An 11,125-nucleotide genomic window follows, 5' to 3' on the forward strand; every position below is an offset into this window, starting at 1 on the left:
GGTAAATTTATAAATTAAACAAAAGAGGGGAAAGGGAGGAACCTTGGGGGACTCCGCACGCAACCTTACGAGAGGCAGCAGTGAAACCAGCAAGATGGACTGCCTGAGCCCTATCACTCAGGAAGGACTTAAGCCAGGCGAGGGCCAGGCCCTCTATGCCCGCCGCCTTGACACGGGTGAGGAGGATGGAGTGGTCCACCGTGTCAAAAGAGATTGGCTGTGTTTCCACACCAATAAAGTACTATAGACCGTGAACGTCTCTTCTAACAGTTTCATTATGTAGGGAAGAAGGCACATATGTTGGGTTTTGTATGCCCCAATTTCTGTGGTCAATGAGGAATGAGTGAATACAAATTAAGGTCATGAAAGACACCCCTGTGATCTTTATTAAGCAGTTTTCTAATAAAGATAACAAGACACAATAAGAGCTTGAGTGCTCTACCCGTGAATAGCCACGTGCTGTAGCAACGCAGTGGACAAGAGATTATTTCACATGTTGCCTACTATAAAAGAACAGCTCACACAAGAACACTGACAGGAGGTAACACAAGAACAGGTTCATTTTCCATGACTGCTTTACACGAGACTGCTCCACCATAACATACACAAGGTTCGGCAGATCCAAGGAGAAAAGCTCTTTCTGGTAATTGAGGGCCTACTTCCTAACTATAGAGGGCCTCCAAAGATTCCTCGAGTTCCATTCCATACGAGGGTGCAGTGGTGAGAAGCACGCTGATTTTCCTTTTCATAGCAACATAAGAATAAAAAAATAGGCACATTTATAAAGCGCATGGTTACACTCGGCCATTGTGTCCCCGTGCTCAATCAATCAATCAAAGACATTTATAGAGCGCGCTACATACCCGTAGGGTCTCAAGGCGCTTGGGGGAGGGGGGGTGCCGCTACTGCTCGAACAGCCAGGTCTTCAGCTTCTGCTGCGGTGCAACTGCACAGATATCCACACCCTGAACCTCACCCCTCCTAGCTATCCCGGGGGAAGAGATGCGTTTTCAAATTTCTCCTAAATATGCCCTCCCGGGCCTCCATACGGAGACACAAGGGGAGTCTGTTCCAGTGCTGGGCAGCCAGCAGACGGAAGGAGCGTCCACCCATTCTTGCTCTTTTAATAGCAGGAACACACACCAAAACCGCCCCACCTGATCTCAGTTGGCGTGTTGGGGCATAGAGAGTGAGTAACTCAGAAAAATAGGAGGGAACCATCCCCTGAATAATGCGATGGCATACACACAGTGCCTTAAACAGGACTCTCTCCCTTATCGATAACCAGTGGAGTGCAGCCCGTGCTGCCTTCGAAGAGGCCCTCCTCGGGCACATAAGAACCAAACGCGCTGCTGCTTTCTGCACCCCCTGGAGTCTGAGCATACACTTTGTCGTAGCACCCAGGTATAGAAAAATGCCATAATCCAGGCGCGAAGTCACCAGGGCATGGACCATGGATTTCCTGGCTGAAGTAGGCAGCATATCCAAGGTTTTGCGAAGGACCCTCACTCCAAAACAAGCACCTGCCACACGCCTGGTTTGGTACTCAAAGGAGAGCCTTGTGTCCAACCACACCCCCAGGTTCTTTGCCTGAGCGCAGGGGACAGGGGTGGTCCCCAAACTCTGGGGTCACCAAGCCGATGACCACACCGACAGGGCTCTTCCCACCACAAGCACCTCGGTCTTATTGCCATTCAACTTCAGGCAGTTGTTAGCCATCCATGAGGCCAGTTCTTGAAGGCATGCCACGAAATTGGAGGCTGCCGTATCCTGTGCCTGTGTAAGGGAGACCACCAGCTGCGTGTCATCGGCATAGGACACGACCCTGATCCCAAACCTGTTGCCAAAACCATGCGGCTTTTTGCAATCATCGCAGCTAGCGGTGTCACCAACGAAACATCGTGTATCCAACTTCGAGGTCCCTGTGCAGGAGCCGGATCCCTTTTGCGCTGCTGATTCCTATGAGACAGATCGCGCACCCGTGGACATTGTCAGCGTCCCCTGCTTGAACCCTATCTCGCCGAATATCACTATGGACAACCTTGACTGCCTTAACAAGATCACCTGTGACTATTGGAGAGTTTTATCATCCTTCCACGCTTTTCCTCGCTTGCTCTGTGGAGATCGTGAACTTTTATCCTTTACTTGGCTTGCTCATACTGACTTGAACTTTCATGAAAACTTTACCTCTCTCATTGTTGCTGTGGCCTGGGTTATAAGTGCTCCAGTGAACATTCGTACTGGCCAGGGGTTAACTTGTGGGGCTTTTTAGGATACGGGAAAATAATTTAATCTGCTGCTGGGATTGTGACCGGTGAAATGCGGGAGTCGGTGGTATGTTTCGTACTTCCCCGGATTGATTGTGTATTTCGCTACATTTATTTTGAACTTGTTTCCGGGTGGTCGCATCTGGTGGAGGGTAAGGGAGTCCGGGAGTGTGTTTTTTGTTTCTCCTCTTCCGCTTCTTTCTCTCTTTTAGGGACGTTTCTGGGCGACAGGTACGCTGCTAGTGGGTTAGGCCGTAGCCATTGCAGGGGTGCAGGGTGGTGGGGGGTTTGTTATTTTGCCTTTGTTTTGTTCTATGGCCCCTTTTTTCTTCTCTCTCTCTCTCTTTAGGGTATTCCTCTGGGCGACAGGCACGCTGCTAGTGGGGTAGGCCGTAGCCATTGAAGGGGTGCAGGGTGGGGTTGCGGGGGGGGGTTTGTTATTTTACCTTTGTTGTGTTCTATGGCCCCTTTTCTTTTTTCTCGTAGGGTCGTAGGGTCCAGGAGCGATACTTTCGGTTTCATCCTGAAGCATACTAGTGGGCGGGGTTTGGGGTGGGTGGCTATGATGATAGATAGGTAGCTTTGTTCTTCTCCCTTAGTGAACATACTGGCGCTTGCATTTTGACTGTTGGTCTATCTTGATCCATGACTACCTTTTAACGCCTACCCGAATTTTTATACCTCCGAGTGTGTAGCTCCGGATATCCTGTATCTTCTTCTTTATCTTGTTTTTGTGGGGGGGGGGGGGGGGGGGGGGTTTAAATATAAAATGAAACCTTATGCATATCCTTGATCCGAAATGTTTTCAAAACATCATCTATCCTTTACCGCTGCCGGACCCATGGGTTGTCGGCTGAAGAGCTGTGTTATTGGACTTCCTGATACGTTCTGCATACATGTGGTGACCGGCCCCTGTCGTTGCAGGGCTACTTTTGTATTTTGTGTTGAACGATATAATAAAGGTTTTAAAAAAAAAAAATTCTTTATATCGCTATTTTATGGCCTGATAACATTCAGAACGCTCTATGTATTGTAGACAAGTTTCTGCCACACACACCGACGCAGAGCACTCATCAGGGTGAACAACTGCTCACAACAAACCTCTGTAAATCATCTGCCATAGGAGCCTGTCTCCTCCTAGATGCAGCACTCACCTGCAGCTTCTAGCGGACCATTTGAGCATTGTGAGCACAAATTACCCTTTGAAGTGACTGATTTCTGAACGACTAAAAGGTCTTTAAGGCAAATTATCAATATAAGCCCTCTTAATTCAGGTGCCGGCGACAGTCACTGCCACACCCTCCTTAGGTGGTGGCAATGCTTGGGGACTTGGTCTGCAACAAGTCTCTACAAGGGCGAGGAGGACATTGGCCATCAGAGACCTCCTTTAGGGCACGGAGGAAGGCTGGGGGGTGGCCGCTCGGACACACCTTCTTTAGCAGGACACTGGCACATGGAGAGATGCAGAGGAAAACAAGATACTACATACCGCCCTTAGGGTACAGAGAAACAGAAGAGCACCATGTTATGGGGCCACCACCTATGCAGAATTACACATTCTTTTCATGATGGGACGAGAAGATGCCGGCTGTGACATGCGCTCCCTGGTGTAGCTGGGAATTATCGTAGCAAGCTAAGGTTGGGGACTGCCACGTACCTTCATGTGGGCATAGAGAATGTAGAGGAACACATTGGTGTGTGCCTCACACACTTCCCATAAAGCAAATAAACATGATTTTTCACTTTTTGTACAGTGAAATAGGTCACAGAGGGCACAGACTGACCAGGGATGTGGTATTCCTATAACCCGACGCCTGGGACATATTGTTTGGGGTCAAGGGCAACAAGTTTTCATGTGTATTTTGTCCTTGGGACAGGTAGACCCACCCCTCTACAGCACAAACCCTTTGACTGCCAGTTTGCAGTGCCACATTATGGATCAGGGAAATACATTGCCTGCAGTTAAGGTAATATTTGTGTGTGAGAAAGTGCCATCTTTCTTGCATGGTATGCCCCCACTTTTTGCTGAATTGCTGATGTACTTTGACTGAGTGTGCCCTGGGCTCCTGCCAACCAGGTAGCCAGGGCCTGTGTTCCTTCCCTAAAACTGTGTTGACACTAAAACCCAATTGGCATCTCTGGCCACCTGTCAGCCCCTAGTAAATGGTACCCTAGATACCCAGGGCATGGTGACCAGAGAAGCCCCCTAAGGGCTGCAGCACTTATTGTGCCACCCTTAGAGGACCTGTACCATGACACCCACACACTGCCTTTGCAGGCTGAGTGTCTAAGTACAGAACTAAACAGAGAGTCGACATGGCCCACATCCCTGTGTGCCATTCTTACAAGCCTTCTGCACTGGCATCCATCAGTCACCCCTCTGGTTGGGTGCCCTATGCCAGTGGTGTGGGCACAGGTGCATGAGCCCTGTGCCCCTACAGTACCCAGGGCCATTCCTGGGCACTCTAAGTGCAGTGCTGCCATTAAGAGTATATGGTGCTTGGAGGTTGTCATTACGAACTCTACAGCACAATGATGGCTTCACTGAACACTAAGAAGTGTGATATCAAACTTCTCAGCACAAAAAATCCTCACTGATGCCAGTGTGGGATTTAATGTAAAATGCATGACAGATGGCTTCTTAGAGATTCCCCCTGAAACCTTACCAACTCCCAGTGTCCTGACTGTGTGGCTACCGAGGCTGCCACCACAGACATGTTTCTGGACCCCTGGGTTGAGAGCCTGCCGCTCTCGGGGGCCTGAAACAATGCACATCCTGGGACGAGATGCAAAGCCTCCTCCCCCAGGATTGGCAGAGGAAGCTTCAAAGGCATACCGCCCTTGTGAGCTTCTCCAGGCCACTTGCTGTACTCAGCAACTGGTCCCTGCCGGTTCTGACCCACACTCTGGCGGGAAGAACAACAGGAAAACCTAAGTGAGGAAAGGGGGTGTGCCAGCCTATACCAGCCCCACCCCTCAGGTGGGAGGGGCAAGGTGAAACACGACTCCGGGATCCGGCCATCATGAAGCTGGGGAGCCCTGCCAAATCACAGCTAGGCTCCTGCCCCCCTCCCACAGGAGAGGAGCAGGCTCAGGGGTTTACCCACCCCAGGACAGTGACTCATTGGTCCCTGCCCTTGCCCTACCTGTAAAGCCCCTAAATGTAGTATTTAGGGGCACCCTGAACCTTCCTTCCTCAGATCCAAATTGGAACAAGAAGAAGAAGAAACAAGAAGACCTGCCGTGCAGCTGCTAACAAAAGGACAACGCCCACTGACTTGGCCCCAAAACCCTACAGGCTTGTTGATCCTTGAGCCTGCTCCTGCGAAACTCCGGTGTCTCCTGCAGACAGCAACCTCGAAAACCCCGGAGGACCTGCCTGCCTTGAACCTTCCAAAAGACTGGAACTCCCACGAGCAGTGGTTCTGCTCAAACAGCAATATCCCTGGTGCCAGCCAGGAACCGCGAATCCAGACCACTCTGCATCCGCCAAGCCTGGCCTGTGCCTGAGTGATCCAAGACCACAAGGACGTCCCCCAGGCGACTTGGACCTGAAGTCCAGTGCCCAAAGACCCTCCTCGACGAACTAGACGACGCCTGCAGCCTCAGAACCAGGGACCCCCCCCAACCGCGACCAGCTGAGGTTAAGATTTCCCGACACCAAAAGCCACCGCTGCACCCGGCGCCCTGTGGCTCTCTGTGCCTTCCTTTGGGGTACCTACCTCTTCTCTAAGATCCAAATTTAGCTCTCGAAGTGGTGGTCGCACCTGAAGAATCTCCGTTCCCGAGTCTGCAGCCTTTGTTCACTTTTTAACTTTCCCATTGGATAACATTGAGCGCCCGACGGCTCAAAAGCACCCTGCACCCAGCCACCCGAGTGCTGCTGGAAGTCCAACTACTACTCTACTCTACTTCCTCACTTGCCCTGAGTAAGTGACCAGGAGCTCAGCTCCCACAGCCATGTGGCCTTTTTGCTTGCATCCACTAACCAAAGGCCCCCTACCCTCCATTGGATTGCATTGGGCCTACTCTCTCTGCACCCGGCTGCCCCTGTGCCGCTGAGGGTGTAACAACTGTACCATTCCGACCCTGGGAGACCTTTGAGTCTATGCCCAAAACCTTAACTCTACCAGTCGAGTACTTAATTAAAAGCCGATAACTCACTTTCCTTCCATAGGTTAACATTAACTGGTTTTCACTTGAAATTTCTTTTAAGTGTGGAGTTTTGAAACTTTAAAATATTAATCTAAAATCAGCCGAATAACAAATTCTGAATTACTCACCTGTGAGCAGGGGAGAAGCCAGTACTGTACCTTTTAGCCCAGTACTGAACCGCAAAAGTAATCATAACTGTACTTACCAGTAACCTGAATTTTCTTCCATAGGAAACCATTGACTGTTTTTCTTTGAAATTTCTTCCGAGTGTCGATTTTTGCAAACTAGAAATATTCCTTTAAAATCGTACCACTACTAAAAGTAATTACTTACCTGTCTTAGGTAAAGGTCCCAGTGCTGGACTTAGGAGACCAGTACTGGTTTACAAAAGTAACGAGAACCTACTTTACCTGTGACTTGAATTTCCTTCTATAGGATAACATTGCTTGGTTTTCACTGAAAAGTTTTGAAGTGTCAACTTTCAAAATACATTTATATTCTTTAAAAATCACTACAGTAACTAAAACGCTTTTACTTACCTGTTTACAGTACATGACCCAGGACTGAATCTTGGATCCAGTCTTGGGGTTAGAAAAGTAATCCATAAAGTAATCAACAGCATTTATCTAGCAAAACTCATTGAGCTCAATGTTAAATTGTGTTTGAAATTGTGTTGCCTATTGCAACCACTGTAGCTATTGTACTTACAAAGTCTATTGCCTTTTTGCAAAGTAATTACCTAAAGTCACTCATATTGAGAAAAGTACATTTTTATACCTGTTGGTTCTAAAATAAAACAACTGTATCTTTTGATATAAAACAATTGGCCTAGAGTTCAGTTCTTTAGTGTATGAGACCATTTGCTGACTGAGTGTGTACAACAAATGCTTTACACTGTCCTCTGGTACTGCCTTACTCGACCAAGCTACCACTTTAGAGAGTGAGGTCAGTTCTGACTTTAACATCTATTATACCTCTGGGGACTAGGGACTCTACACCATGTACCTTATTTGGTCCAGTATATATAGAGCCACTTTCTTACATTGTGCCCATGTGTTGATGCTGTTCAAACTTGTATTTATGGTTCATTAATGCAAAGCCTTTATTATTAGGGTGAGCACTTTAAGTAAATGTTGCAAGCTCAGACTGAACTACTGACAGTGGTTCCAGTATACATGTGTACACACATTTTCAATGTTCAGCAATATAAGGCTATGTATAATGCTCCCAGAATGTTCTCTGATTAGATGCAAATATTTGCAGAAGCTTGAAAGCAAGACTGATGATTCTTTGCTTTAAAAAAAAAATGTTCACAAAAAAATGCAACATTTCGCTAAACTACTGTAAAATTTTAGGTACCATTTCTTTGCAGCATCATTTAGTAAAATGTGTTGATGTCCCAAAATTATTCATAATGGAAGATCAGTGTAACCAGTTTTAATAGGATTATGGCAAACAAAAATAAACAAGCATTGGTAAAGCCAGTAGGTCTGAAATTGTTGGTCAGCCTTTTGGTTTCGTCCATATGTGACTTGATTTGGCATGGTTTTGGTAAAACCTTTGTTGGTGTGGGAGCTAATGGGCCCTCATCATTATAACAAACACTGGCAAAAGCAAAAATAGTTTTGGTCTCAAATAGCTCACATTGCCACAGTAGTTTTTGGCACTGAACAAAACTTCTGTGTGTCGATATGTTACTTGTGAAAGAACAGAATTCTGTCACTCACATTGAAGCTAGGTGATAGATAGACTGAGAGAGAGAGACAGAATTTTAATAAACACAAAAGGTTATGGTTAACGCCGGGCCTTATTAGAGGCCAAATTATTAAAGAAAGTCTCAGTTGCACCCATGGTATATATCCTTGCATTAATATAGAGCTTTTGTGAATTCACAAGACTTTACAGAAGTAGGCCAAGAAATAGTACTCCTAGAAAATATTTGTGAACTGCATTTTAGCACGAGCAAATATGCAGGTGTACATTTGCTCATGCGATAAATCTGACTGTTTACAAGTTCACTTTCCCTCCAACCACTTTTTTCCCAACCCTGGAAGAAGTTTTAGATCTGCCATTGTCAGGAGTAAAACCCTTAAAACATGCAAGTTACTAGGTTTGCATAGACTTAAAAGGGCAATCCAACCCTGGAATTGTTGCTTACCATTACCTTCAGCCCCAGTATGTAGATCTGTGGTAACGTGGCAACATAAGGGCATGGATAAAACCCTACTATAGAAGGAGCCCTGGCATAATGATGGAGGCTATTTCAGAGTTCTTACTATAATGAGATTGCTGCCATAATTTGTTGCCGCATTACATGGCACAAAAGGGACAAGTAGATTTTGTTACAGGACAAATAGATTTATGAAGCAACCTGCCCCATGGACAAGTAGATATTTTATTAAATTCCACACCCCTGCTGACGATGCCTTGTTCAGCGAGAGATGTGTCACAAGGGGCGCAGGCTGTCACATGCCTTGTTTAGGGTGAAGTGTGTCACTGGGCGACGGCAGCCACGTGCCTTTTTTAGGGTGAGATGTGTCACAGGGGGCGCAGGCTACCACATGCCTTGTTCAGGGTGAGACGTATCAGGGGGGCACAGGCTCCCACATGCCTTGTTCAGGGTGAGATGTATCAGGGGGGCACAGGCTCCCACATGCCTTGTTCAGGGTGAGATGTATCAGGGGGCGCAGGCTCCCACATGCCTTGTTCAGGGTGAGATGTATCAGGGGGCGCAGGCTCCCACATGCCTTGTTCAGGGTGAGATGTATCAGGGGGGCACAGGCTCCCACATGCCTTGTTCAGGGTGAGATGTGTCACAGGGGGACTTAGGCACCACATGCCATGTTTAGGGCGTTATGGCTCACATGGCCACATGCCTTGTTCAGGGTGGGATGTGCCACATGGGGCATGGCCACATGCCTTGTTCAGGGTGAGATGTGTCACATGGGGCACAGGCTCCCACATGCCTTGTTCAGGGTGAGATGTGTCACATGGGGCACAGGCTCCCACATGCCTTGTTCAGGGTGAGATGTGTCACATGGGGCACAGGCTCCCACATGCCTTTTTCAGGGTGAGATGTGTCACAGGGGGATTTAGGCACCACATGCCATGTTTAGGGCGTTATGGCTCACATGGCCACATGCCTTGTTCAGGGTGAGATGTGTCACATGGGGCACAGGCTGCCACTTTCATGGTTTGTGGCAAGAATGCGCCCAGAAGTGGGCAGGCTGCCGGATGCCTTGTTTAGTGTGAGATACACAGAGGGGGCCCAGGCTGCCCGAAGCCTTGTTCTAGGTGGCAATGTGAGACAGGAGGCGGGGGCACGCAGCCAGCACATAACAGCGTGAGGGTGGCATAAGACAGGGACTGTCACATATCTTTAAAGTGACAGAGAACAGTGGATGGTGTCCTCCCGCAGCAAGGACACCATCCGACTGTAGATTAAGAAGTGTTGAGAAAGAAACAGAAAAAAAGAGCAGGCCTTTTCGATCAATGCACCCAGGACCTGGAACAACATCCCCCTATCCATCAGGACAGCCCCAACACTGCTCCAATTTAGGAAAGAGTTGAAGACATCTCTTTAAAGAAGACTACATCACAGTGCATACGCGTCTGCTAGCACTCGCTGACTTTAAGAGTCCCTTTGACCCCTTCAGCGCTTCAAGGCACACATACATACACACACATACATACAGGCTGAGGAAAGTTCTATTTTTGGAGTGACCGAAATCTTTGAGAAGGAACCCCATTGCTAGCGGGGACTTCAGAAGTCAACTCAACTTCGTTCGGTTGGTGTTTCTGGGGGGGGGGGGGGGGGGGGGCATCCCAGGGGTAGTGGAGAAGCCCCTTCATAGTCCCCCAGACTACCCCACCCGTGAGAAGCGCTGTTCCTACCATGCTGCCGGGACGGAGCTGCTGGCCGCTTCGGGAGGGTCCGCCTGGGCTGGGTCCGGTTCTGGAGCTGTGTTTGGTCCGGTTCTGGGGGGCTCGGTTCCGGGGAGTCGGGTATTACCGGAGGGGGGGTGCGCTGGATTCGGTTCGGTCCAGTGGGCGAAGGATCGGAGCCCTCGTGTCAGAGCAGAAGAGGTGGAAAGAGAGAGACCGCAGGGGAGGGGGGAAGAGTGACAGGGACAGCGGTGGGGCGAGAGGGGAGGCGGGGAGGGGAGACAGGGGGAGGGGAGGGAGACGGACAGCGAGGGACAGAGAAGTGTTAGAAAGAGAAGGAGCGCACAGGGACCTGAGAAGGAGAGACAGGAGCGGACAGCACAGAGGAGAGAACAGAGGGAGGGCGAGGACGAAGGACAGGGGGAACAGAGACAGGGAGGGGGCGAGAGTAAAAGAGAGACCAAGAGGGGCAGGGAGGGGGGCAGCGAGGGCTGGGCCCGCGGCCAGAGTTTGGGGACCCATCGGCCGTCGGTGAGAAGGCTGCAGGCAGCCACCCACTGCCTGCACCTGCTAACCGAGGGTGTGGAAGAAAAACAGTAAAGAGAATCAGAGAAGGAAGGAGAGGGAGAAACAGAACGGGGGCACCAGCAACAGAGAAACCAAGGACATGGAGAGCACAGAAAGGCAGGAGAGAGAGCGAGAAAGAGAGAAAAGAAAGGCAAAAGAGAGAGAAAGAAAGGCAAGAGAGAGAGAAAGAAAAGAAAGGCAAAATAGACAGAGTGAAAGGCGAGAGAGAGAGAGAGAAAGAAAGAAAAGAA

General features: G+C 49.0%; 1 protein-coding gene across 1 annotated transcript in view; it reads right to left on the minus strand.

Annotated features, from left to right (window-relative positions):
* Positions 1-10,701, minus strand: part of CFL2 (cofilin 2) — a 229,504-nt gene extending 218,803 nt beyond the window's left edge. Inside the window, exon 1 of the mRNA XM_086936947.1 lies at positions 10,317-10,701. Coding sequence (XP_086793073.1) covers positions 10,317-10,319 — 3 coding nt within the window. The 5' untranslated portion in view covers positions 10,320-10,701. The remainder of the gene's footprint in view (positions 1-10,316) is intronic.
* Positions 10,702-11,125: the final 424 nt, after the last annotated feature.

The sequence above is a fragment of the Lissotriton vulgaris genome, chromosome 9 (assembly GCF_964263255.1).
Source record: "Lissotriton vulgaris chromosome 9, aLisVul1.2, whole genome shotgun sequence".
NCBI lineage: Eukaryota > Metazoa > Chordata > Amphibia > Caudata > Salamandridae > Lissotriton > Lissotriton vulgaris.